The sequence below is a fragment of the Perognathus longimembris genome, chromosome 3, assembly GCF_023159225.1.
Source record: "Perognathus longimembris pacificus isolate PPM17 chromosome 3, ASM2315922v1, whole genome shotgun sequence".
Classification (NCBI taxonomy): Eukaryota; Metazoa; Chordata; class Mammalia; order Rodentia; family Heteromyidae; genus Perognathus; species Perognathus longimembris.
The window spans coordinates 64,765,968-64,791,838 of record NC_063163.1 but is presented as its reverse complement, the minus strand read 5'-3'; the positions used below and the strand labels follow the sequence as shown (position 1 = coordinate 64,791,838).

General features: G+C 52.3%; 1 protein-coding gene across 1 annotated transcript; it reads right to left on the bottom strand.

Annotated features, from left to right (window-relative positions):
- On the bottom strand, positions 1-25,552 carry Atp8b3 (ATPase phospholipid transporting 8B3). The gene is made up of 28 exons (XM_048340618.1): positions 25,453-25,552; positions 23,786-23,844; positions 23,011-23,099; positions 22,340-22,453; positions 20,987-21,085; positions 20,559-20,620; positions 19,853-19,925; positions 19,685-19,755; positions 18,624-18,706; positions 16,401-16,559; positions 15,459-15,547; positions 14,155-14,345; positions 13,831-14,039; positions 13,225-13,256; positions 12,983-13,139; positions 12,258-12,446; positions 12,060-12,172; positions 9,881-10,045; positions 9,668-9,779; positions 8,400-8,475; positions 7,863-7,977; positions 7,013-7,382; positions 6,462-6,685; positions 3,577-3,660; positions 2,731-2,970; positions 2,465-2,603; positions 1,803-1,946; positions 1-647 (listed from the first exon to the last, which is right to left on the bottom strand). Exons 1-28 carry the CDS (start codon positions 25,539-25,541, stop codon positions 1-3), a joined length of 4,194 nt encoding a protein of 1,397 aa, XP_048196575.1. The 5' UTR covers positions 25,542-25,552.
- Positions 25,553-25,871: the final 319 nt, after the last annotated feature.

Sequence of the window (25,871 nt, the reverse complement as noted above, 5' to 3'; positions counted from 1 at the left end):
CTATCTCCCATTTGGTGTCTGGGTCTCTGCCGGTGAAGTGTGGGTCATTTTGGGAAGTGTCTCTGTGTCTTCCTTTGGGGGTTGAGATCCTTTGGCCAGATATTTCTCTAGCTCTCCTGCCAGTGTACAGAATGATAATGACCTCTCCAAAGTCTCTGATCGGCAAAGATCTGGCAGGAAGGCAATGGCTGGGGTGGCAAAGAGCTGAGACTGGTCCTTAGAAGATGACAATGTCTTATCTTGGAACGATCTAGATAGTCTGCTCATGGTGGTGGACCATCGCTTAGTGACAGTGGGTTGGGTTTCTGAGGGAACAGTAGACCGTCTTCCTACAATTAACGACAAGCTCCTGACTGAAGATGGCATGGAGGTTCCCTTTCCCTGGTACCGATGAATCTTCTTCCCCAAGGAAGATGTCTTCCTAGCGTTCTTGGGTGACAGCTGGGGGCTCGAGGGCAGTTCTGCATCAGATGGGATGGGGGGACCTCTGTGGACCGTGGGAGGCTTCCTCAGGATCGTACCCCGCGTAATGAGATCTGCATAGCCCTCACGGTGGGAGAAGGCATAGCTGGAACGCCGGGTAGGAGACTCACGGCGTAAGTGAAGCATGCGCTCCACGGTGAAGACATCATCCTTCGGGGTTTCCTCTTTCTGAGAGCACAGTGGGAGAGCAGGGGTGTCAGACTCCAGGTGAACGCTAGTCACCTGCCTCCAGCTAAGGAACATTCAGAGCCCTTGGGGACTGACTGGCCAGGTGCTTCCTGCTTCAAGATGAGTCAACTAAGAATCTTCCCAGAAATTTGACTGTGGAGCAGCAGCCAAATACAGTCCTTCCCTGGGACTTAACTCTAGAACAGGCAATCAGAATTCTAGAGCAGCCAATCAGAATCTTTCCCAGAGTGATTTTTTTTGGGGGGGTGAATTATGTTTTGGTTATATAAGTTAGTAAGTACTTCCTCCCCTCTTTCCTTTTGGTCAGTCAGAGCCTTACTGTCCCTGAGCTTTTTCATTCAAGCCTAGCACTCTACCACTTTGAGCTATAGCAGCACTTCTGGTTTTCTGGTGATTAATTAGAGATAAGAGTTTCACAGGCTTTCCTGCCTGGGCTGGCTTCGAACCATGATCCTCAGATCTCAGCCTCCTGTGTAGATAGCATGACAGGTGTGAGCCATCAGCACCTGGCTAGTACATTCTTTTTTCACTGTGATAAAATAAACACAATGATAAAGACACCACGGTCCCTATAGCACTTAGGAGGCTGAAGCAAAAAGATGGCGCATTGTGAGGCCATCCTGGACCACGAGGGAGAGGCTTTCTCAATTAAATGGACTTTGAAGAGCATGAGCTAAAAATTACCTTCAAAGCCCCAGTGAAGGGCACTGTCCAATGTCATTAAGCACGTATGCATAACTGTGCAGTCATCACCACCATCCAATTCCAGAACATTCTCACTTCCCCAAATTAAAACTCTGTCCCCCAAGACCATTCCATCTATTTGGAGACCGCACTGGAGGCTCATTTCCCCACCTGTGGTTACTTAGGATGTTTCTACATGCCCCCCCCACCCCTTTCCCCTAAAGCAGTTCAAGGTTGATTCAGCCACTGTAACTCCATAACTCTTGGGGAGCTAATGTCAGTCAATCAACGCCAGTTGGCGCTCCTGTACAAGGATGTGGGGTCTTCCTTTAGGGAGTCTGCCCCCCCCCAGGGCACAGGGTACCCTTGGGGCTCCATGCCCATCCCCCTCAATGGGGGGTCGAGGAGGAGCTGCTGGGTCCCAGGGAGGGTCAAGGCACCCCAACCCCGGCCCTGCTTCACCTTGGGATGCAGCTCCCTGAGATGCTGGCAGATGGTGCGGAAGGCCAAGATGGGTAAAGTGGTGGTGGCCATGTTGAGTGGGATCACCAGGAGACTGAACGGCTGGGTCAGCACAGAGTAGTCAGCATCTGAGGGTAGGCGGAGGGACATGGCATAGACCCCACTTCCTCCCCCTCCATGCCAACCCCACCCAGATCACTACCAGACAGCAGCCTATCAGGACTCACTATCAGGACTCGCTGGGTGACTGTCATGAGCCACCTGCATGGCTATTCTCTTTCGGTTCTTGGTGTGTGTGTGTGTGTGTGTGTGTGTGTGTGTGTGTGAGTTGTGGGACTTGAACTCAGGGTCTGAGTGCTTCCCTGAGCACTTCTGCTCAAGTTAAGTGCTCCACCACTCAAATCACAGTTCTACTTCTGGTTTTTTGGTGTTTGGAGATGAAGAGTCTCAGGGACTTCCCTGCGTGAGCTGGCTTTGAACCATGATCCTCAGATCTCAAACTCCTGAATTGCTAGGATTATAGACATGACCCACGGCTTTGCAGAGCTGTTCTTGGGTCCCTGGTGGCCCTACCCGCACCCCCAATTTCCCTGCTGTATCAGGGTCGCCTGTGTGATTTGTGGCAGGATTTCGGGGTGGGGCTTACAGAGAAATGGGAATGTGGACGGAGAAATCTTGTAGAGCCACAAGCTCTGGGTGAAAAACGTCACAATTGCGTAGAAGCCCAGGCTGAGGAAAACAGCCACGACACACAGAATGTTCCAGTATCTGATGACCAAGATGGCCTGGACAGGAAAAGGGGAAAGAGTCAGGATTCTCTGGGTCAGGACATCAAGTTCTGGGGTCCAAGAAGGTCACCTGGGTGGCCTCCATGGTCCCTGGACATGGGGACGAGGGGAGGGCCCTGCCTACCTCCATGATAACAGACAGCAAGCAAGAGACAGCCACAGTCACCGCGAAGGACTGGTAGTCGCCAAGGCTGGCAGGCTCAGCCCTGTCTTGGCTGCTCCACAGCGTCACGAAGAAGTTGATCAGGGAGGTGGCCATGCCATGGGCGATGGCTTGGAAGAAAATCCAGTAGTTGAAAAGTTCCTCTCTCTGGCCAACCACATACAGCCGGGGCATCTCCAAGCTCTTCTCCACACTGGCATCCTGGAAAGGAGTCAGCAATGTCCTGGGCTAGGACAGGGGATGGGAGGGACCCCCAAGGGGGTCCGGCCACTGGTTGCCCAGAGCGGTGTGAGTTGTAGTGAATTAAAGCAAAGATGTTGCTGAGAGGCGGTGGCTCACACCTGTAAGCACAGCTACTCAGGAGGCTAAGATCCGAGGATGGAGGCTCGCAGCCCAGGAAGTAAAGCCCATGAGACTCTTATCTCTAGTAATCTACTCCCAAAAGAGCTAGAAGTGGAGCTGTGGCTCAAGTGGAGTGCCAGCCTTGAGCACAAAAGCTCTAGGATAGTGCCCAAGCACTGAGTTCAAGCCCCCGAATTGGCAACCCTCCACCACCACCCCAAAAAATTCAGATCTTTCTTCCCAGGCTGGATTTCAATCTCGATCCTCAGATCTCAGCCTCTTAAGTAGCTAGGATGACAGGTGTGAGTCACCAGTACCAAGCTTATGATCGTCCTTCTGACATGCTGCCTGAGACAGAGCTCAGCAAGAGCAGATACCAAATGAGGGCCCAGAGCTCATTGCTGGGCTGGGCTTCCCTGCACCCCACACCCGCCAGGGAGGACCCCCGGCCTCACCCCTGCTCACCTGCTCAAAAAGCCCAATGTACAGGACCAGGAGGACGGTATAGACTGTGTTGAAGAGAGCCAGGAACCAGCCTTCATACAGGGGCTGCACAGAGTGAGGACATAAAGATGACCTTCAGAGGCCCCGGGACCCTGCCCCACCACCAACTGGGCTACTAAATTTCTGTAATGACCAAGGCTGAGCTAAATCTAGGTTGGGCTAGAGCTGACAAGGACTGGAAGGGGACAAGCAGGGAACAGGGGAACACTCTAGTCCTTTGAGAAAATGCATCCTCTAATGGGGCAGTAAATGGATGACTGGATCCAGAGCAGCATGTAGGCTAGGCACCAGGGCTCACGCCTGTCATCCTAGCTACTCAGGAGGCTGAGATCTAAGGCTCAAAGTGCAAAGCCAACCCGGCCAGGAAGGCTGTGAGACTCTGATCTCCAATTAATTACCAGAAAAACCTAAGTGGGGCTGGGAATGTGGCTTCGAGGTAGAGTGCTTGCCTAGCATGTAGGAAGCCCTGGGTTCGATTCCTCAGTACCACACAAACAGAAAAAACTGGAAGTGGCGCTGTGGCTCAAGTGGTAGAAAACATAAGTAGTACTGTAGCTCAAAGTGTTAGAGCACTAGACTTAAGTGGAAAAAGCTCCGGGACAGCACTCAGGCTCTGAATTCAAGCCCCATGACAAGCACCAAAAATAAAGAGAGGAGAATGTGCTTGCAGGTCATTCCTGGGTCTCTATAACCTTGATGTAGGGACCTCTGATGAGTAAAGAGCTAAGAGAGACTGGCAGCTGGCTCAACTTGTCTCCAGAATGTTTTTGTTGTTGCGTTTAGGGTTTTTGTGTGTGTGTGTGTGTGCACTGTTACTGGGGCTTGAATTCAGGGCCTCAAGCTTTCCTTTGTTTGTTTTTTTGCTCAAAGCTGACCCTCTGCCACTTTGAGTCACAGCTCCACTTGTGCTTTTTGGTAGTTCATGAGAGAGAAAAATCTCATGGACTTTCCTGCCCAGGCTGGCTTTGAACCACGATCCTCAGAGCTTACTCTCCTGAGTAGCTAGGATGACAGGTATGAGACACCAGCAGCACCTGGCTCCTCCAGAATCCAAATTCACTCCAGCTGAGTATTTCAACCCCAAACCATTCGTGCCTTCGAAGCACTAGGTAAAAGGTTGAGGGAAGGTGAAGCAGAGGGGCTGGCGAGGTAAGGGCTGAGCAAGCCATGTGCTGGGGACAGGAAAAGATGTGAGGACCTCTCACAGGTTCTCACGTGCCCAGCCAGAGGGGCTGCTCGGAGGTAGAGACAGGCAGAGACAGGCAGGTGACCTACAGTGTTAGAGGATACTGGTAAGTATGGAGGATAAATGGGTAAACTAGGGACCAAATAGATAAAGATCCTGTTGCAGAAGGGAGACAACCAGTATAGATGAGCCATGTGTCAGTGGCTCACGCCTATAATCCTTGCTATTCCTGAGGCTGAGATCGAGGGTCACAGTCCAAGGTCAGACCATGGAGAAAAGCACCCAAGGCCCTATCTCCAAAATAATCAGCAAGGGCTGGGAATATGGCCTAGTGGCAAGAGTGCTTGCCTCTTATACATGAGGCCCTGGGTTCGATTCCTCAGGACCACATATACAGAAAATGGCCAGAAGTGGCGCTGTGGTTGAAGTGACAGAGTGCTAGCCTTGAGCAAAAAAGAAGCCAGGGACACTGCTCAGGCCCTGGGTCCAAGCCCCAGGACTGGCCAAAAAAACAAAACAAAACAAAACAAAATAATCAGCAAAACAAGTGGTAGAGCATCAGTCAAGCAGGCAAGCTGAGCAAGCATGAGACCCTAAGTTCAAACTCAGGTACCAGCTAAATAAATAAATACAAGAGATAAGATCAAGATAAAACTACATAAGGACATATATGGTGGCTTTGGCTGATAATCCCAGCTAGTTGGTGGGCAGAAGGTTTTTTTTTTTTTTTTTTTTTTTGCCAGTCCTGGGCCTTGAACTCAGAGCTTGAGCACTGTCCCTGGCTTCTTTTTGCTCAAGGCTAGCACTCTACCACTTGAGCCACAGTGCCACTTCTGGCCGTTTTCTATATATGTGGTGCTGATTCCTAGCCCTGGACAGGAGATTTTAAGAATCACAATTCAAGACCAACTCAAGCAGAAAGTTAGTGAGACTCCAACTCAGCCTACAAGGGGCGTGTGCACCTTTAATCTCAGCTACATGGGATACATAGGTAGGAGGATCTTGGTCAGAGGTGAGATCCTATCCAAAAGATAGCTAAAGTAGGAGAGAGCTGGGGGTGTAGCTCAATGGTAGAGCACTTGCTTAGCAAGAGCAAGGCTTTGAGTTCAACCCCTAGTTATGCCTATATAAACATAAGAGTGATTAACATCAGGTGCTATGGGCACACACCTAGAATCCTAACTACTCAAGAGGCTGAGCTCTGAGGATGATGGTTTGAAGTCAGCCCTGGCAGGAAAGTCGTTGAGACTCTTATCTCCAATTAGCCACCCAAATGCTGGAAGTGGAACTATGGCCCAAGTGGTAGAGCACAAAACTTTGAGCACAAAAGCTCTGGAACAGTGCTCAGGCCCTGAGTTCAATCCCCAGTTCTGGCACAGATAAACATAAAATAAACAAACAAATTAAAAAGAAGTTGAAATTAAGAGAATAAAATTTTAAATGAATTTAAAATAGAATGTTGAGACGAGGTTTTACTGTACATCCCAGGCTGGCCTCAAACTCCACATCTCCCTGCTATGTCTCTAAAGTTCCAGGATGACAGGCATGCACCACCCTGCCCAGCGGGGCCCTGGAGTTTCCAGTGTGCCCATGCCTGCTACTGGCAGCGATGGGGAGAGACTAGGCCACCTTTTGGGCGGCTCCTACCCGCCTTGCACACCTGGGCAGTGAAGCCGTTGTAGAAGGAGAACCAAACATGGCCCATCACGCAGGCTGTCGTTTTGTAGAAGAAGAAGCGAAGGAACTTGGAGATGCGCACGTAGGAGAGACGGCCGTGAACCAGCAGCAGCTGCTTCAGGAAGCAGAACTGGGCCAGCACGTAGTCACTGTTCTGTACTGCCTGCATGCCCTCCTGACCTGCCAGCCCTACACCAATGTCCGCAGCTGCAGGGGACATGCAGACTTTTTTTTCTTTGCCAGTCCTGGGCCTTGGACTCAGGGCCTGAGCACTGTCCCTGGCTTCTTTTTGCTCAAGGCTAGCACTCTGCCACTTCAGCCACAGCGCCACTTCTGGCCGTTTTCTATATATGTGGTGCTGTGGAATCGAACCCTGGGCTTCATGTATAAGAGGCAAGCACTCTTGCCACTAGGCCATATTCCCAGCCCGACATGCAGACTTTTGACACCACTACCTTCTCCCCCCACCCCCAGGGCCACCCTGGCTGGCTGCCCACAGCCTCCTCCCCACACCCGGAGCCCATTGCCACCCACTTTTGATCATGTTGACGTCATTGGCCCCGTCCCCAATGGCCAGGGTCACCGCTTGCTGGTATTTCTTCACCAACGCCACAATCTGAGCCTTCTGCTTGGGCGTCACGCGGCAGCAGATGACCACCTGGCACCTGCATGCCAGGTCCACAAATGCCTGTTCCTGTCGCACCCTGGGACTCTCTTGGGTATTGGAGGCCTTAGACTGGGCCGGGGCCCGTGGGGGTCTGGAATTCTGCCACATCCAGGAGAGCCTCCTGGTCTGCAGGAAGTCCCTCCTCCTCCTCTGGCCAGGCTCCTGCCTCGTCTTGTCCATCACCACATTTTGGACGGGGGCCTGGGGCTCCCTGTGCAGTGACAGAAGCAGCTGGTCCTGGATAGCAGAGAGAAGGGGCTACATCATCCGGCCTGTGTGCTCCTCTATTTCCTCCACTGAATGTCCCTCCCTGAGGTCCTGAGACCCTTGTGTAACGAACTCTCTCCCTGGGCTTGACTGTGTCTCTCCCTTGCACACTGGCCTCTCTGGATCCAATCTCTTGCCATTTTCTTTTTATTTGCCTTTGCTTGTTTGTTTGTTGTCTTGGTGTTTGAACTCTGGTCCTGCATTCTGTCCCTGAACTTTTGTGCTCAAGGCTAGTGCTCTACCACTGGCTGGCTTTGAACTGTGATGCTCAGATCTCAGCCTCCTGAGTAGCTAGGATGACTGGCATGAGCTCCCAGCACCAGGCTTTCTCCTGGCATTTTCATCTGAGATGGCAGCAATCACCCAATCCCTAACAACCTTGGGGTCCCCATGGCCAGACCCCCTCCTCCATACCCACCATCCTACTGTCCACTCCAAGCCAACACTGACCAGAAAGTCCCCAGTAATGACCATGGCCATGTTGATTTGGGGCAGGGACTTCAAGTTTCTTCTTGGTGGGGCTTGAAGGTTGTTGTTGCTCTCCCAGTAGGTCTCCAAGATGCGGCTGCAGGATAGCAGGGGTGAGGGGTTATTCCCACCTCTCCCTTCCCATACATGACTCAGTTTCGCCCTTTGTTGGAGTGGCTCTCAGACCTACCCTGAGAGTCCAGTCAGCCAGATCCAAAAATACACTGAAGGGGCTGGGGATATAGCCTAGTGGCAAGAGTGCCTGCCTGGGATACACGAGGCCCTAGGTTCGATTCCCCAGCACCACATATACAGAAAACGGCCAGAAGCGGCGCTGTGGCTCAAGTGGCAGAGTGCTAGCCTTGAGCGGGAAGAAGCCAGGGACAGTGCTCAGGCCCTGAGTCCAAGGCCCAGGACTGGCCAAAAAATAAAAATAAATAAAATACACTGAAGATGCCCAGGAGACCCTCCAGGTCATAGACATTCGGGATCTCTTGCCCACCCCTGTGCCTTCCTTACCTTATCTCCTGGTCCTCCAGAATGAGCATATTCTCTGTCAGCAGCTGGCAGGCAAAACCGATGTTCACAGCTGTCTCTGTAAATGACTCCTGCTCAGAGACTTCCCAGCCCTGCCTGGTGACCACACCCACCCTGCCACGTGGACCCCCACCCACCAGCCAATCACAGCAGTGCCCACTGATCCTGGCCATGGTGATTGGTTCAGAGCAGAGTACATCACCCAGGCTGGCCAATGAGGGCTAGCCCTGAGACACTGTTTACAGCTCAGAGTGAAAAGGCCAGCTATTGACTTCTGAGGCTAAGCTACTCCGGAGGAGGTGGGTTTGAGGGCTGGGCAGGTCATAGCTTGAGTTTGCCACCTGCTGTACTTTTTTTTTTCCCCTCCAGTATACTGGGGTTTGAACTGAGGAACTTATGCTTGCTAGTCAGGTTCTCTATCTACCATCTGTGCCACACTCTCATCCTTTTTGTTTTTTTCTTTAGTCTTTTTCAGGTAGGATCTTGAAATTTCTGCTTCTTGCATCTTGGAACTTAGAGCCTCACACCCTCCCTTTGCCAAACCGAGGCTGGCTTGAGCCACACCTCCACTGCCAGCTTTTTGCTTTAATTCAATGTAGGAGTTTCATGGATTTGTTTACCTGGGCTGGCTTTGAACCATGATCCTCAGATCTCAGCCTCATGAGTAGCTAGGATTGTGGGCATGCACTACCAGCATGCAGCTGGCAAGCTATTTTGAGTGCTTAGCTCTGTAAGGTCTACTGCCCACACAGAGGTGGCAAGGGGCCGTCTTGCAGCACTACTCCAAATACAAAACCCCCACTGAGTCCTCAGCACACTGTACATCCTCAAGAGGCACCCTGATTGTCACTGAGGTTGGGGGTTGTGTGTGTGTGTGTGTGTGTGTGTGTGTGTGTGTGTGTGTGTGTGTGTTGGTTTAGGGCTATCTCATGGTCTGGTCACTCTCATTCAGCTTTTCCACTCAAGGCCAGTGCTCTAGCACTTGAGCTACAGCTCAAGATGCCTGGCTTTTTTGTGGTTCATTGGAGAAAAGAGTTTCACAGACTTTCCTGTCTTGGCTGGCTTTGACCACGACTCAGATCTCAACCCGCTGAGTAGCCAGGGTTAAAGGCATGAGCCACCGGCTCCCAGGTTTCACGGAGGGTTTTCAGTTGCCCCATCTGTCTTTTGGTAGGAAATGCTGGATCCAAACACAGGGGAGGGGCAGCCAATGGGTCTTGGGACAAGGGGCGTAGGGACTGGGGACCCACCTTGCTTATCCCCCGTGAGCATCCATATTTTCATGTTTGCTTTCTTAAGACACTGAATGGCTTCTGGAACCCCGTCCTGGAGTTTGTCCTCAATGGCTGTAGCTCCCAACAGCTGGTGGAGAGGGAGGGGGAGAAGGGCGACCTGAGGACTGAGCACCCTGGTAATAGGCTTTGAGGCACCCCCACCAACTGGCCCTCTGAGTATCTGCCTACCTGGAGGTTCTGTTCCATCTCGTCATACAGCTGGTACAGGGCCGGTGCCCGGTTCTGTAGCAGGAGGCAGGCCCTGCGGTGCTGGCTCTCCCACACCTCAAAGTCCTCCTCAGACACCTCTTTGTAGGCCAGGCACAGGGTCCGCAAGGTCTGCCCTGCAAAGGCCTGGGGGAAGAGGTGCAGAGCTGTCACCACCCCAGCCAGAGGTCCCTCCCTCTCTCCCCTTCCCCCCGCCCCCTTTCTTTCTCTAGCACCAGTGCTAGAGCTTGAACTTAGGTCTTGGGCATTGTCCCTGAGCGTTTAAGCTCAAGACTAGTACTCTAAGCCAGGCACCAAGGGTGCTACTTTACCAGCCTTTTTCAAAGATTTATTTTGAGCTGGTAGCTGGTGGCTCACACCTGTAAATCTTACCTATGCAGGAGACTGAGATCCGAGGATCACATGCAAAGCCAGCCTAGGCAGGAACATTTATGAGATTTTTATTTTGTTTATTTTTTTTTGGTGTAGATTTTAAATCACAAGCTTGATTTGATGCCCTCCAATACAGATCTTAAGGAAGATTAGGTAAAAAGAGTTGACAGTGCTTTGAGATGAGAGAATTTACACTTTGGTAAACTGATGAGTTCTTTATGTGTGTGCTTTCACTACCAGGTAGCTTGCTCCAATTCATGCAATGAATGATGATTACATTTCTAAGAGTTGTCATGGTTATCTGGGTGAGATTTCCGGCCTGCTCGGATGGACCTCACTGCTGCTGGGCTCCTTCTGTGTCTGGACAGGGGAGCCTGCAGCGGCGGAGGCAGCTGAGATCCCATGAGGGGCCAGAGATTTGTTTATTTTTATTGTGCCCGTGCTGGGACTTGAACTTGGGTCCTGGGTGCTGTCCCTGTGCTTTTGTGCTCAAGGCTCACAGACTTTCCTGCTCTGGCAGGCTTTGAACCACAATCTTCAGATCTCGGCCTCCCGAGTATGTAGGATTACTGGTGTGAGCCACTGATGCCTGGCTTCCATGACACTTTGATCTCCAATTAACTACCAAAAAGCCAGAAGAGGAGCTGTGGCTTAAGTTGTAGAGCACTAGCCTTACACACAAAAAAAAGCGCAAGGATAGCACCCAAGCCCTTAATTCAAGCCCCACTGGTCCTCTGGTCTAGACCTCTCTCCCTCAGACCCCTCCCTCTGCACCCTCTGCCCTGGAACAGTGATGATCTCTGGCTCAGGTCTCAGGCTCCCTCAATCGAGTCCAGAGTTCATTCACCATGAGGATGGCCTGGGGCCTGAGAGAACCACAGAAAAGGGATCAAACGTCAAGCTACAAGCACCCTACCAGGGAACCCCTTCATGGTGTTGATGGGGATCGTGAGACAAGAGATGGCACAGATCAGATGGCAGGGCTCCTTGGGTGTCGGGATCCTCAAGTCGATCTATACCTTGAACCTCTTTCCCTACTCATCCCATAGAGTGGTTCAAGCATTTCACTGAGCTCCTGGGCTCTAAGTCTTTATTCTAGAACCAAATACCTGCTTCCTGCTAAGCCCAGCAGAGCAGGCTTCCCTAGAGACCCCTCAGTGAAATCTTTGGGGGTGTCCTCAGGCTAGACACTGATCCCTCTAGCTCTGTAAATCCAGGCAGGACCAGAGGAAGAGGTTTAGTGGTGGCCCCTGTGTTATCCGGTGGAGATCAGAAAGGCACCTTGAAGGTAGAGGTCATTGGGCTGGCCCTCAAGAGCCAAAAGATTGTGAATTACAAAGGGGGAGCATTGTGCCCAGGTCCCAAGGGGTCACGTAGGCACAGGGGAGGGTGAGCTAGAAACCGGGGTCCTGGGGCCCCATAGAGGGGTCAAAGGACAGAGGGCAGCAAGAAATGGAAGGAACCTAGCTTTAAATGCTGAGCTGAGCCCGGCCTCTAGCTACTCAGGCTGAGATCTGAGTTAGAACTGCAGTTCTAAGCCAGCCCAGGCAGGAAAATCCATGCGGCTGTGATCTCCAGTTAAACTAATCAAAACAGCCAAAAATGGAGCTGTGGCTCAAGGGGTAGAACACTAGCCTTGAGGGAAAAGAAGCTCAAGGGGCAGCGTCCAGGCTGTGAGTTCAAGTCCCTAGACCAGCACAACACACACACACACACACACACACACACACACACACACACACACACACACTTCTCAGCCAAGACTCACAGCCAAGACTTCCTCTGTGGTCTCCTCCATGTCACCCCTCTGGTGCAGGCGCTCCAAGATGACTGTGTCGGCGCCCTTGCTGTAGAGGCAGATGGACCCCTCGGGGTTCCTGACTGTAGGGAGACAGAGAGGCTTGGCTGGCACACACATTCCTCTGCCACGGGCTCCCTGCGGGGCGTGGGGAGGGGAGGCGCCCACCCAGCACAGACATCCGCTTGCGGTCACTGGTGAAGTCCATCATGGCAAGCACCCGGTAGACCCGCTCCTCTCCCAGCTCCAGCACGGTGATGGTGTCCTGAGTGCGGGATCTGAACACGTACCCCAAGTTCCTGGCGGCAGTAACGAGCACTTCCTCATCCGGGGATGCTGCCTGGTACAGCAGCTGGTCTGGAGGGGGCGGGGGGGGGGGGAGGGAACAGGTGGGGAAGTAGAGGAGGAAGTAAGAACACTCACCCCCTTTCGCCCTCCCTGATTGCTGATGCAGACTCCTTTCTTTTCTTTTGATGCCTGTCCTGGGGCTTGAACTCAGGGCCTGGTGCTGTCCCTGAGATTATTTATTTATTTTGCTCATGGCTAGCGCGGTACCACTTGAGCCACAGCTCCATGTCTGGTCTTTGGGGTGGTTCATTGGAAATAAGAGTCTCGCAGACCTTTCTGCTGGGGTTGGCTTTGAACCTTGATCCTCAGATCTCAGCCCCCTATGTAGCTAGGCTTACAGATGTGAGCCACAGGTGCCCAGCTCTGAGCCATCATCTTTTGCCTCCAGGCCAGCATGGCTTGGACAGCCTAGGATGAGGGGCTGGGCTCAGGCGGGCTACGACAGGAACCTGAGGGGGCTGGGAAGCCTGGGGTAGGGGATGATGTGCAAGTTCCCCCGGCTGAGCCCTCTCTGAGGTAGAGGGCCAGGCGGGCCATACCCTCACCGTCTTCTTCCTGGGCCATCACCGTGTGACAGATGGCGAGCAGGCGCCAGAACTCCTGCACCATCCTGTCCTGTCTGCGCTGCACCGTGTGTAGTAGCTGCTTGTTGTAGTAAAGGAGTTTTCCATCTGCAAATTCATTCCACATGTAGGGCTTCTCCTGGGTGAGGGGACAGGACAGGTTGCCTCTAAGTGAGTCCCTGTCCGTCCTTCCACCTGCCAGAAGGGCCAGGCCAAGGGCTTACCTCACAGGGGGGACCAGCCTCCTCATCCGGATCTAAGAACAAAAGTATTTCAGAGCTGGGGGGGCGGTGGCTCATGCCTGTCACTCTAGCTACTCAGGAGGCTGAGATCTGAGGATCATGGTTCAATGCCAGCCTGGGCAGGAAAGCCTGTGAGACTCTTATCACCAATGAATGAACAACAACAACAAAAAAGCTGGAAGTGGAGCTGTGGCTCAAGTGGTAGAGCGTTAGGCTTGAGCAACAGTGCTCAGGGACTGCATTCAGACCATGAGTTCAAGCCCCAGGACTGGCACACACACAAAAGAGAAATTTTCAGAACTTGACTGCCTGGGAGCCCACACTCAAGGTCCCCACCCTGCCCCCCTCCACCCCATCTCAGCCTCCCTCCCCCTACCCAAGCTCAGCCCCCCTCCAAGGGGGTACCCAATGTCACCAGCCAAACCTGGAGCCATATGGCCATGATCTGTGGTTGAAGTTGAAGACCCTGTAACCCTAGATCTTGAGCACCCAGCTCCCTGAATCAGGTATTGGGGCACCCTCCCCCCACAAGAAGGAGCATGGGAGGGGGACAGGGCGGGAGGTAAAGGGAGGGCTGGGCATGCCCACCGTAGATGTGGCCGTTGATACAGCATTTTTTGAAGGTCAGGATGTTCTGCGTGAGCGTGCCCGTCTTGTCTGAGAAGACATACTGCACTTGGCCCAGCTGGTCGTTGAGGCTGGTGCTGCGGGCCTTGGCGGGCATGGCCCGTGGCTCGGAGTACATGCCCGCATCCCAGTTGATGAAAAGGCTGTGGCCCAGGTAGATGAATTCTGTTCTGCAAAGGCATGGCCGTCACATTCCCACCTGCCCGGCCCTGTCTACTGTCTCGGGAGGCCTCCGTAGACCCCATCTGAGAAACAGGCAGCGTGCCCGCCCAGCGCAGGACTTACAGGATGAACAAAGACATAGGCACCGCGGTGCTGAGCAGGATGAGGAAGCTCCAGAAGATGAGGAAGGACTCCAGAATCTCCGGCCTTGGGTGCTTGGCAGACACGTAGTGGTGCTTCCATTTGAAGTCTTTGATCATGCAACGGAAGCCCAGGGTCAAAGCCAAGGAGATGGCCACTAGGGACAGAAAGATCTACAAGGTGGACATGAAATAAGGAGGCATAAGGGGGGGGGGGCGGCTGAGAGGGCCCTGAAACCCTCACAGATTTGTCGGTGGGGTCATAGGCAAGGAAAAGGACAAAGTTTGAGATAATATAATCCTCAGACCTAACATCGGAACGGGGTCAGCAAGAGGAGAACAAAGATGGAGCAAGAAGGGATCAGGGGAGGGATATTCCCAGAGGTTTTCCTGACTTTTGTGGCTGATTCATTTTTACTAGAATGACATAAAAATCACAAAGATGCTGGAGGCTCATGCCTGTCATCCTAGCTACTCAAGAAGGTTGAGATCTGGGGCTGGGGATATAGCCTAGTGGCAAGAGTGCCTGCCTCGGATACACGAGGCCCTAGGTTCGATTCCCCAGCACCACATATACAGAAAACGGCCAGAAGCGGCGCTATGGCTCAAGAGGCAGAGTGCTAGCCTTGAGCGGGAAGAAGCCAGGGACAGTGCTCAGGCCCTGAGTCCAAGGCCCAGGACTGGCCAAAAAAAAAAAAAAAAAAAAAAAAAAAAGAAGGTTGAGATCTGAGGATCAAGGTTCAAAGCCAGCCAGGACAGGAATATCTGTGAGACTCTTGTCTTCAATTAACCACTAAATAGCTGGATGTGGATCTGTGGTTTAAGTGGTAGAGTGCTATCCTTGAGTGAAAAAAGCTCAGGGATGGTGCCCAGGCCCTGAGTTCAAGCCTCAGTACCAGCACAAAAATAAATCATGAAGATGATTGTGAAAAGACTTATGGATGGTTCCTTTTCATTGCAGGGGATAGGTGAGATTTTTTTTATAGATTTGGAAAATGTCTAGATCAAATTTTATTTTATGAGACTTTTTTCTCCTAGCAATACTGTGGACAGAATCCAGAGCCTCACGCATGCTAGGCAAGCACAGTACCACTAAGCTACACCCCCATGCCAAAAGATGTTTAAACATTACTTTACCAAAGATTCTCTGGCAACACAGACTTGCTCTTGTATGAGGAAGAAAGCCAAGGCCCAGAAGACAGAAACTCCAGGTTCCTATCAGTAGGGTGGGAGCCTGCCTCTAGACTCCCCAGTGTCACCCCACAAGAGCCCTGGATGGGAGCTCACCAGGACCACTAGCTTATTCATGAGGAGCTCTAGCTTGGTCCTCTTCAAGTGGATCTTGCCACAGTTCTGCATGATCTTTGTGTCAACACCTGCAAGATTTATAACCACACAGCCATCCATCCCCCATCTATCCGCCCATCTGTCTGTCCATCTATTGCCATCTATCCACCCTCCGTCCATCTATCCAACCATCCATTTATTCATCCATTTATTCATCCATCTATCCACCCAATCATCCATTCCCCATCCACCCACCATCCATCATCAATCCACTTAACCACTTATCTCCTATTTGTCCACAATCATCCATCTCCTACCCACCTCTCCATGTATTCATCTATCCATCCATCCAATCATCCATTCCCCACCCATCCATCTATCATCCATCCATCTGCCCAACCATCCATCCACCATTTTCACCCATCCACCCAACCATTCATCCAACCTTCCATCCCCCCTTCCTCCACTCATCCACCCATCCATATACCCATCCTTCATCATTTCATCCACTTACCCATCCACATGTCCATTTATGTACCCATCCATCCATTGATCCACTTACTTTTTAAGCCCTCCACCCATCCACCTACCCACCCATCTATCCATCCACCCATACATCCACTCATCCATCCATCCATCCATCCATCCATCCCCAATGCCTCCATCCACCTGTGCACACACCCATCTATTCATTCACTCTCCCCACCCTCCATCCATCCACTCCTCACCCACCCAATCATCCACTAGCCTTCCATCTTCAGGGCTCAGACCCTGAAAAGGGAGAAGACTGACAAGCCATAGCCCAGACAGAGCACCATAGTTTCTCAGCCATGTTCCTTCTAGCAGAGAAGCCAAGCCACCAGAGCCCACATCTCTCTGCAGGTCCATGCCTAGCCCTGTCTCCTCCACTCCACCCCTCATAGCTGTCACGAGCCGCTCTACCTGCATAGATGACAAGGCCATAGCAGGCATCGGTGTTACGGATCTTGCAGCCACGCAGGAGCAGGTTCCCAGTGTCCAGGGGATATTTCCTGTTGTTCCACTCCAGGCTCCCCACGAAGTGGTGCATCCGGCTGTTGGGGTCCTCGCACCTCACGGTGCCTGCAGATGCATGGCAGTCAGCATTGTGGAGCACAGGGTGCAAACCCTGATCCCAGTTACAGACTCTGCCACTCCTCCCCAACTGAAGTAGGGGGAGTGCTCCTACCACCCTCCTGCTCCAATCACCTTCATGGACCGTGGGGTGCCCTCAGGTACCTTCAGCCATTCCCACCCTCTGGTTTCCCCTAGAACCCGCCAAGGCTTGTTTCATGGCCTCAGGGACTTTGCACATGTCCCAACATCCCATTCCTTCAGACAGACTAGTCCTGTCTGGTTTCCTTTGTGTGTGGGGGGGGGGGGGCGGGCTGGGGTTTGAACGCATGGGCTGAGTGCTGTCCCTGAGCTTTTTTGCCCAAGGCTAGTGCGTTCTATCACTTGAGCCACAGCTCCATTTCCAGCTTTTCTGGTGCTCAATTTGAGATATGAGTCCTATGAACTTTCCTGCTTTGAACTGCAATCCTCAGATCTCAGCCTCCTGAGTAGCTAGGACTATAGGTATGAGCCACCACACCCAGCCTTAGTGCAACTTTTGATCCTGGGATGTTGCTGGGTGTTTATGTCTCCAATGACATCATTAACAGCTGTCAGCCTCTTCTCAGTCCCTTAGGGATCCTAGAACCAGGTCTGGCACCTGGCACCCAGCAGTTGCTTTGTCAAGTCATAAAGAAGGAAAGTGGAAAAAAAAAAAAAAAAAAGCTAGCCCCAGTGACTTGCACCTATAATCCGAGCTACACAGCAGACCAGGATTTGAGGTTTGCAGTTTGAAGCCATCGCAGGCAGACAAGTCCATGAAACTCTTACTTCCAGTTAACCAGCAAAAGAGCCAGGAGTGGAAATGTGGCCTAAGTGGTAGAGTACCAGCCTTGAGCAAAATCCTCCTTAAAGGAGAGCACCGGACCCTGACTGAGTTCAAGTACAAGTACTGGTACACACAAAAAAGTCAAACCTAAGGAAATGCAGTGCATTCATTTTGCAGACATAGCAAGACATTAAAATACGTCAGCATGGGCTGGGAACATGGCCTAGTGGCAAGAGTGCTTGACTCGTATACATGAAGCCCTTGGTTCGATTCCCCAGCACCACATATATAGAAAATGGCCAGAAGTGGCGCTGTGGCTCAAGTGGCAGAGTGCTAGCTTTGAGCAAAAGAAGCCAGGGACAGTGCTCAGGCCTTGAGTCCAAGGCCCAAGACTGGCAAAAAAAAAAAAAGAAAGAAAGAAAGAAAGAAAGAAAGAAAGAAAGAAAGAAAGAAAGAAAGAAAGAAAGAAAGAAAGAAAGAAAGAAAAATACGTTAGCATGAGCCGGGCACTGGTGGCTCACTCCTGTAATCCTAGCTATTCAGAAAGCCAAGATCTAAGGATCGCAGTCAAAGCTAGCATGGGTAGTAAAGTCTGTGAGACTCTTCTCTCCAGTGAACTACCAAAAAGCCAGAAGTGGCACTGTGGCTCAAGTGGTAGAGTGCTAGCCTTGAGCAAAGAAACTCAGAGACAGTTCCCAGGCCCTGAGTTCAAGCTCTAAGACTGACACCAAAAAACAAAACAACAACAGAAAAACCCTCAGCATTAATATCGATGGAAGGAACAGAAAGCAGGCCTGGAACAAGCTACAAGGTCCAAGAAATAGAAACAGGGCATTTTTGTTGTTATTGTTGTCGTTGATGGTGGTGCTTGATTTTGCCTTTGGGGTTTTTTAGGGGAGTAAAGGGGACACAGAAAGGGAGGGAGGGAGGAAGGGTGAACAAATGCAATCGTGCTATTCAGTAGACACTACGTGGAAAATGAGTTATGCAACTTGTAGGCAGGAATGGGAAGGGGAAATGGGGAAAGCAAAGGAAGGGGTAACAATGTCCAAAAAAAAAAGAAATGTACTCACTGCCTGACTTAGGAAACGATAGCCCCGCTGTACATCACCTTTATAATAACAATACAATGATATATATTTTTTTAAAGTACAGGCTGGTAAATGCACTGATGCAGAGCGATTTGGGCTGGGTGCTAGGCCCCACCTAACCGCCATCAAAGCTAGAGGAGGGGTAGAGGCCCTGGACTCCATCTTCCCACTCACCCTGGAAGGACGCCATCTTTGTAGCACTGGTCAGTTCTTGGTGGGTGACTGTCAAGGCCTGTCTGAACTTCAAATTGGTCTCCCTGGTAACAAGAGGAGGCAGGGAAATGCAGAAGATGATGAAAAGATGGCTGACACCCTGGCGGGAGGAGCCACACCTTCTCTCAGAGATAGTGAACACATTTGCTGAGCATCTGCTGTGTTCTAGATGAAGTCCCAGAAAGGGCAAGGGATTTGTCAAAGATCACACAGCACAAGAGGCCCAGGTCAGGACCTAAGCCAGCAGATCCCGTGGTGCCCAGTAGGCAGATCTCCTCCTCGGGAGCAGGTCCTCCTGCATTTTATGTCCCTGTTGGCTGGGAAAGTCTGTTCTGTGCCCGCATAAATGCTCATGGGAAAGCTGGAGATGGGAGTCAGCTGACTGGCATCTTTCCTCCATGTTTCTGGCTTCTCTTTAGGATGCTGCAGCCTCTTTTCTTTCTTTTTTATATTATTTATTTTTGTTGTTGTTGTTGGGGTTTTTTTGTTGTTGTTGTTGTTTTTGTTTTGCCAGTCCTGGGCCTTGGACTCAGGGCCTGAGCACTGTCCCTGGCTTCTTTTTGCTCAAGGCTAGCACTCTGCCACTTGAGCCACAGCGCCACTTCTGGCCATTTTCTATATATGTGGTGCTGGGGAATCGAACCAAGGGCTTCATGTATATGAGGCAAGCGCTCTTGCCACTACGCCATATTCCCAGCCCCTATATTATTTATTTTTATATTATCATTATTATTATTATTATGTGTGTGTGTGTGCATTCATGCATGCGTGTGCATGTGCCAACCCCAGGGCTTGAACTCGGGGCCTGGCAACTGTCCCTGAGCTCTTTTGCTCAAGGCTTGTACTCTACCCCTTGAGCCACAGCTCCAGCTCTGGTTTTCTGGGAGATCATTGGCGATAAGGGTCTCAGGGACTTTCCTGCCTGGTCTGGCTTCAAACTGTGATCCCCAGATCTTAGCTTCCTGAGTAGCTGGGCTAACAGGTGCGAGCCGCAGCATCCTGCTGATGGGACAGCTTCTCACCCATCAATGTCCGCCGTCTCCACGTAGCACAGGCTGCTGGGCTCCGTGCTGGCTAGCAAGAGCAAGTCTGCCTGTACAGGATGGGAAGGAGACAGAACTGTAGGGGGGGATGGAAGACGGGGTGAGGAGTCTCTCCTGGGGCGCGTGCAGGGGGTTGAACTGACTCACCGGGACTATGCTGTCCTTTCTGAGACACACCATGTCTCCCACTCGGATGTGTTTCCACTTCCTCCAAGTAAAGCTGCGGGGAGGGAGGTGAGAATGGACCCGATCCCTTCCCCCAGGCCCAGGCTCTGAGCCCTGTGCCCTCTCTGCTCAGCGGCTGCCTCCCCAAAGAAGCCTTCCATGATTTCCTCTTCCTTCTGCCCAATGACTTCCATGGTCTCCTACCCAAGTCTCTCCCCGCCTTCCCTTGACCTCCCCGTGCCCAGGTAACTGATCTCTTTTTCATGATCCCAGGGCCAACCCCAGGTCAGGTAGACATTAGGTGCCTAACAGATGCAGGCCTGTCAGGTGCCAGAGGCTCACGCCTGTAATCCCAGCTGCTCAGGAGACTGAGATGTGAGGATTGCAGTTCAAACCCAGCCCAAGCAAGAAAGTCTGTGAGACTATCTCCAATTAATCATAGAAAAAGCCACAAGTGGCGCTGTGGCTCAAGTGGTAGAGTGCTAGCCTTGAGCAAAAGGAGCTCAGGGACAGTCAATGCCCAGGCCCAGAGTTCAAGTCCCAGGACTGGCAAAGAAAAAAAAAGATTGCAGGCCTGGACCTGGATCTGATGCGCAGCGGCACCAGCTGTTCCACCGGCCCCTGCCCGCCATGACCACATGCTGGCCTCCGTGCCCAGGCCAATCCTCCCGGCCGCCTCCAGCCTCACCTCTTTCCGCTCAGGATCTGGCAGGGCCTGTTGTTGACAGCATGGTCACTCCTGTGCCGCCCCTGGACCAGCAGGGTGGGATCAGAGAGGTGGCCCCGCCCTCCCCCACAGTCCCCACCTTGCCAGGTAACTAACTGGCCAGCCACCACTCACACCCCTGCCAGCCAGGGCCAGCCAGGGCCAGCCAGCACTGTCCAGGGTGAGGCTTCTGGGCCACACACCAGGGGCCGCCTCAGCTGATGGCTGATATGACAGAAGCTCCTGCTTAGCAGGCTGCAGAGCCCAGCACAGCCACCCAGGTCTTCACCCTGAGAGCCATGACCAACCCATCAAGGCCAGCCATGTTGGGACCAGAACTCTGGACACCCCCCACACACACACACACATACACATCATGATCTCACGCCCCCGGCGTCATCCTAACTTACAATGTCATCCACCAGGTCTCGAGTAGCCCGGATAAGGAGGAGGCAGACCAATGGGGCAAAGAGGGTAAACCAAGGCAGCGTGGAGATCTCTGGGATGCCCTGCAGGGTTGGGAAGGCCTTGTTCATCACCTCTGGCCTTCCTGCCACACGGGCCGCTCCTCTTCCACTGCCTGTTCCTGCAGTCCTCTTTCTCTGGTCATTCTTCAGGTCTGAGTACCATGCTGGCCCTGTCCAAGCCCCCCAGACCACACAGTCTCTTTCCAACCCAGTCCACTAGTTCCTGCATCTTGTGCAGGCAAAGGTTGGAGGCAATTAGCCAGCAAGAAGCCGGAAGTGGAGGTGTGGTTCAAGTGGTAGGTAAAGCCCCAGCCTTAAGCAATAAAAGCTAAAGGACAGTGTACACACACACACACACACACACACACACACACACACACACACACACACTAGCAACCACTAGACAACAAACAAATAAAGCCTTGGCCAGGCAAGGGTGGCTCACACCTGTAATCCTAGCTACTCAGGGAGCTGAGATCAAGGATCATGGTTCAAAGCCAGCCCAGTCAGGAAAGTCCCTGAGACTCTTCTTTCTAATTAACCACCCCCAAACCAGAAGTGGCGCTATGGCTCGAAGTGGTAGGTCACTAGCCTCAAGCACAAAAGCTCAGAGACAGCGCCTAGGCCTTGAGTTCAAGCCCCAGGACTGACAAAAAAATAAAATAAGATAAAACCACAAAATGGAGCAGAATTGAAATGCGGAGCAGGTAAGGGGCTCCAGGAGAGGAAGGAGGGGTCTTGGTGGGTGACTGCCTTCCCCTCCCAGTCCCTGCTATTCAGATGCCAGAAAATGACCTGGCAGGTGTCAAGAAACCATCAGGGGGGCTGGGGATATAGCCTAGTGGCAAGAGTGCCTGCCTCGGATACACGAGGCCCTAGGTTCAATTCCCCAGCACCACATATACAGAAAACGGCCAGAAGCGGCGCTGTGGCTCAAGTGGCAGAGTGCTAGCCTTGAGCGGGAAGAAGCCAGGGACAGTGCTCAGGCCCTGAGTCCAAGGCCCAGGACTGGCCAAAAAAAAAAAAAAAAGAAACCATCAGGACTCCTGGTTCCCCAGTCTGAGGCCAGCCACATGGGCACAGAAGCCAAGGAGGTTATGTGACGGAACACAATCCCACCGGAGGGAGGGGGCTGCCTCCTCCCGCTTCACCATTCAGCTTATATTGATGCCAGGCACACATGGAAGGGGGAAGTGTAAGGGAGAAGGAATGTGGACAAGCTCCCATGTGCCTAGGGAAGTGGCCAGAGTGCTCCGGAGAGCTTCCTGGAGGAGGCAGCCCTGCGCCCTGCCTCACCTGCAGGATAATGATGAGAAGGAAGTAGAGGTTGGACACGCGGTGGAACTGCTCATACAAGTTCAGTGGCAAGAAGGAGAAGAAATTGTACTTGGCTGTGTGGATGACGTTGGACTAGAAAGAGAGCATCCGTCAGTAAATGGGGAGCTACCCAGGCCTTTGGGTTCTTGGGGCCAGCCCACCCCATCCCTGCCTGGCCAGAGTGGCCAGAGCCAGCATTAAGGGAGCGTCTGCTGGGTCAGCAGTAATTAGACCTCAACAACGGTGTTTCCCAAAGTGAAACACTAGCCACGCACAGCAGCTCACACCTGTAATTCTAGCTACTCAGGAGGCTGAGATCTGAGGATCAAGATTCGAAGCAAGCTGGAGCAGGAAAGTCCTCGTAACTCTTATCTCCAATTAACACCTGCACCCTCTCCACCACCACCCCCCAAAAAAAAAACCCTGGAAGCAGAACTGTGGTTCAAGTGGTAGAGAATCAGCTTAGAGCAAAGGTACAGTACCCAGGCACTGAGTTCAAGTCCCAGTACCAGCACACACACTCTGGGAGCATGAAAATAAACTCCCAATGGGAAGATCCTTGCAGCATGGTAGGGGATAGAGACTTTGTTGGGCAGGGGTGGGGGTGGGGCTGGGCGTGGCTCTGTCAGGGTTGTGGTCTCGCTGCCCACCTTGTACTTTTTCCTCCGCCAGCATAGGAACTTTTCCTTGGACTTGGTGTGAAAGTCCCAGTTGTTGGCCCTCACCTCCCAGGTGAATGCTGCAGCGGGAGAAAGTCAAGCACTTCTAGAGCAGACAAACACCCTAACAAAGCCCTGGAGGCCGATGAATGTGCCCCAAGAGCTGCACTCCAGGGATGCCCAGGATCTCAGCAACAAACAGAAGGGAGTGAGGGCCACGCCTGGGGCCCATCTCAGTCCCGGCGCCGCCATGCTCCAAAGCCACTGGCACTCGTGGGTCTCAAGAGTAACTTCCACTAGAGATCAGGCACTGGGAGAACCACTGATATCCACTGATTCTACAGATGGGGTAAACTGAGGCCTGGCAATGGACTTCCAAGCATTTGCGATCACATGCTCAGCTGGCGCAACCTCCTTTCCAATCTGGAGTCTACCCCTTCAACAAGAGGGTTTGTAAGCCAGTCAGCAGCCCTAAACAAGGTTGACAGTGCGGGGCTGGGAATGTGGCTTAGTGGTAGAGTGCTTGCCTAGCATGCATGAAGCTCGATTCCTCAGCACCACATAAACAGAAAAAGCCAGAAGGGGCACTGTGGCTCAAGTGGCAGAGTGCTAGCCTTGAGCAAAAAGAAGCCAGGAACAGTGCTCAGTCCCTGAGTTCAAGTCCCAAGTCTGGCAAAAAAAAAAAAAAGGTTGACAGTGCCAGACATCTATCTACCTGTCCCCTCTCTTCCTGCCTCCCTCCCCTGCCCCTGATCCAACGTGGTACCTGTGTTCTTGTTGTCTTCCACATCGTCTGGGTCACTACCAGGGTCTATGCTGGTGGGGCTGTTAGGGGAAAAGACCCGGGGTCAAGGTCACACTGTGGCCCCAGCCCTTGCTGGATATTATCTACTTCTCTGACCTCAAGTGGCTCAGAACCTGCAGAGCACCAGTGGGTCATGCCTATAACCTTAGCTACTGAGGAGGCTAAGATCTGAGAATCTGGTTCTAAGCCAGCCCCGATGGGAAAGTCTATGAGACTTTTTAATCTCCATTTAGCTACCAAAAACACCAGAAGTGGAACTGTGGCTCAAATGGTAGAGCACCAGCCTTGAGCAAAAAAAGCAAAGCAAGGGGCTGGGAATGTGGTTTAGCGGTACAGTGCTTGCCTAGCTTGCATGAAGCCCTGGGTTCGATTCCACATAAACAGAAAAAAACAGAAGTGGCGCTGTGGCTCAAGTGGTAGTGTGCCAGCCTTGAGCACAGAGAAGCACAAGGGACAATGTTCAACCCTGAGTTCAAGCCCCAGGACTGGCAAAAAAAAGGCAAAGCAAGAGCAAGAGGTCCTGAGATCAAGCCCTGGCACTGGTGCTAAAGAATAAATGTCACCTCCCACCACCAGACGTGGGTATCCATCTGCAGTCTTTACCTGGGCTATGGAGGTCCACCCATTAGCTGTATATTCTCTCAGGAACAACCTGAGATCAAAGCAGTTCCACATCTATCCACCAGTCTCCCTGGCTGGCACTCTGGGTCTGCATTACCTCCTCCACTACCATTATTTAGTTATGGCCCCTGGCACAGCCCTCGTGCCTCTCACGACCTCCACCTCCTCCTCCAGCCATGTCACAGACTCTCCTGTCCCTATTAAGACTTCAATCTGTGCTTGTTGACTGACCAAACAGGGCCTAAGGTGATATGCTATATCACAGAGCAATGTAGTGTGGACCACTAAGAGATCTGGGCTTAGGGTTGCTGGAGGGCGATTCTACCAGACAGTGACCCTGGGAGGGGTGGGCTCTACAACAAGCCTTGTGAGGAGCCCCCTAACAGAATCAGGAATCCCCAGGAGGACCTGATCCAGCCCCATGAAGTCATACAAATCACCCCTAAATGGGAGAAGCTCTCCCCAAATAACCCCTACCAACCCCCACCTCATCAGCGGGCTTGTAGCACCTTCCTTGCCAAGCTTTGAGAATTGCAGTTCAAAGCCAGTCTGGACAGGAAAGTCTGTGAGACTCCGATAGAAGGCGCATAGGTAATTGCAAGGACATGGGCACTGAGCCCAGAACCGGGATTCCCCAAACATTTATCCCTAAGTATCAAATGATCCCCTCCTAGGTGCGGATGCCTGGTTGGGCCTCCAGCTAGGCAGCACCGGTGGCCGTTGAGAATACCTTAAGGCCAAGAAGAAGCTTCCTGGGTTCTTGTTTGGTGTATGCCCCACCCTGAAGGTAGTTGGTCAGAGTCCTACTTGAAGGAAATGTTGAGTTGAATGAAGCCATGAGGCTGGGGGCCCAAGTGGGTACTTGGGGTGGGGCCACAGAAGATATCATCCTCCTGAGTGGTGCTGTCAGAGGAAGATCCCCTTCACCTCCTTCCTCCACACCCAGCCCTAGGGCCCCTCTTCCACCAAGATCATCCTTCCCACCGGCCTAATCAGTGCTTGCTTACCCTTCAAGTTGTACTTCGCACTTTCCAGTCCATCCAGGCTGGGTCCTGTGCTTCCCAGGGATACCCCCTATCTCTGGGGTGTCCCCCATCCTGGCTCTGGTCACTTTTCTACCCTACTTCTCTGTCTGGCTCATCTGCTGAACCTCAAATCTCCCCAGAGCTATGACTCATCTGTGTCCCCTGGGCTTGGTAGAACTGGCAGGGCCTGGCTCAGGGCCAGCTCTGGTCCTCTGAGTTCCCTAAGCCAGCCAGTCCCCATTTACCAAATAAGAACAAGTGAGGCTGGGGTGACTGGGGCTCAGGCAGAGGAAAGGAGGAGAGGTGGGGAGAACCAATGACCCAGTGAGAGGGACCTGGAGTTGGAAAAGCCACTCAGATGGTCAGAAGAACCCCCTCACACACAAAATAAAGTTTATTTG

Bases quoted from the DNA above. Each gene is read 5' to 3' on its own strand.
- Atp8b3 (XM_048340618.1), bottom strand. From the start codon at position 25,541: ATGGGGGACACCCCAGAGATAGGGGGTATCCCTGGGAAGCACAGGACC. The intron at 19,756-19,852 runs GTGAGTCAGTTC...CATCCTGTACAG, and splicing joins GAAAGGACAGCATAGTCCCG to GCAGACTTGCTCTTGCTAGC. The intron at 1,947-2,464 runs GTAAGCCCCACC...GCCTACCCTCAG, and splicing joins GTCCACATTCCCATTTCTCT to ATGCTGACTACTCTGTGCTG.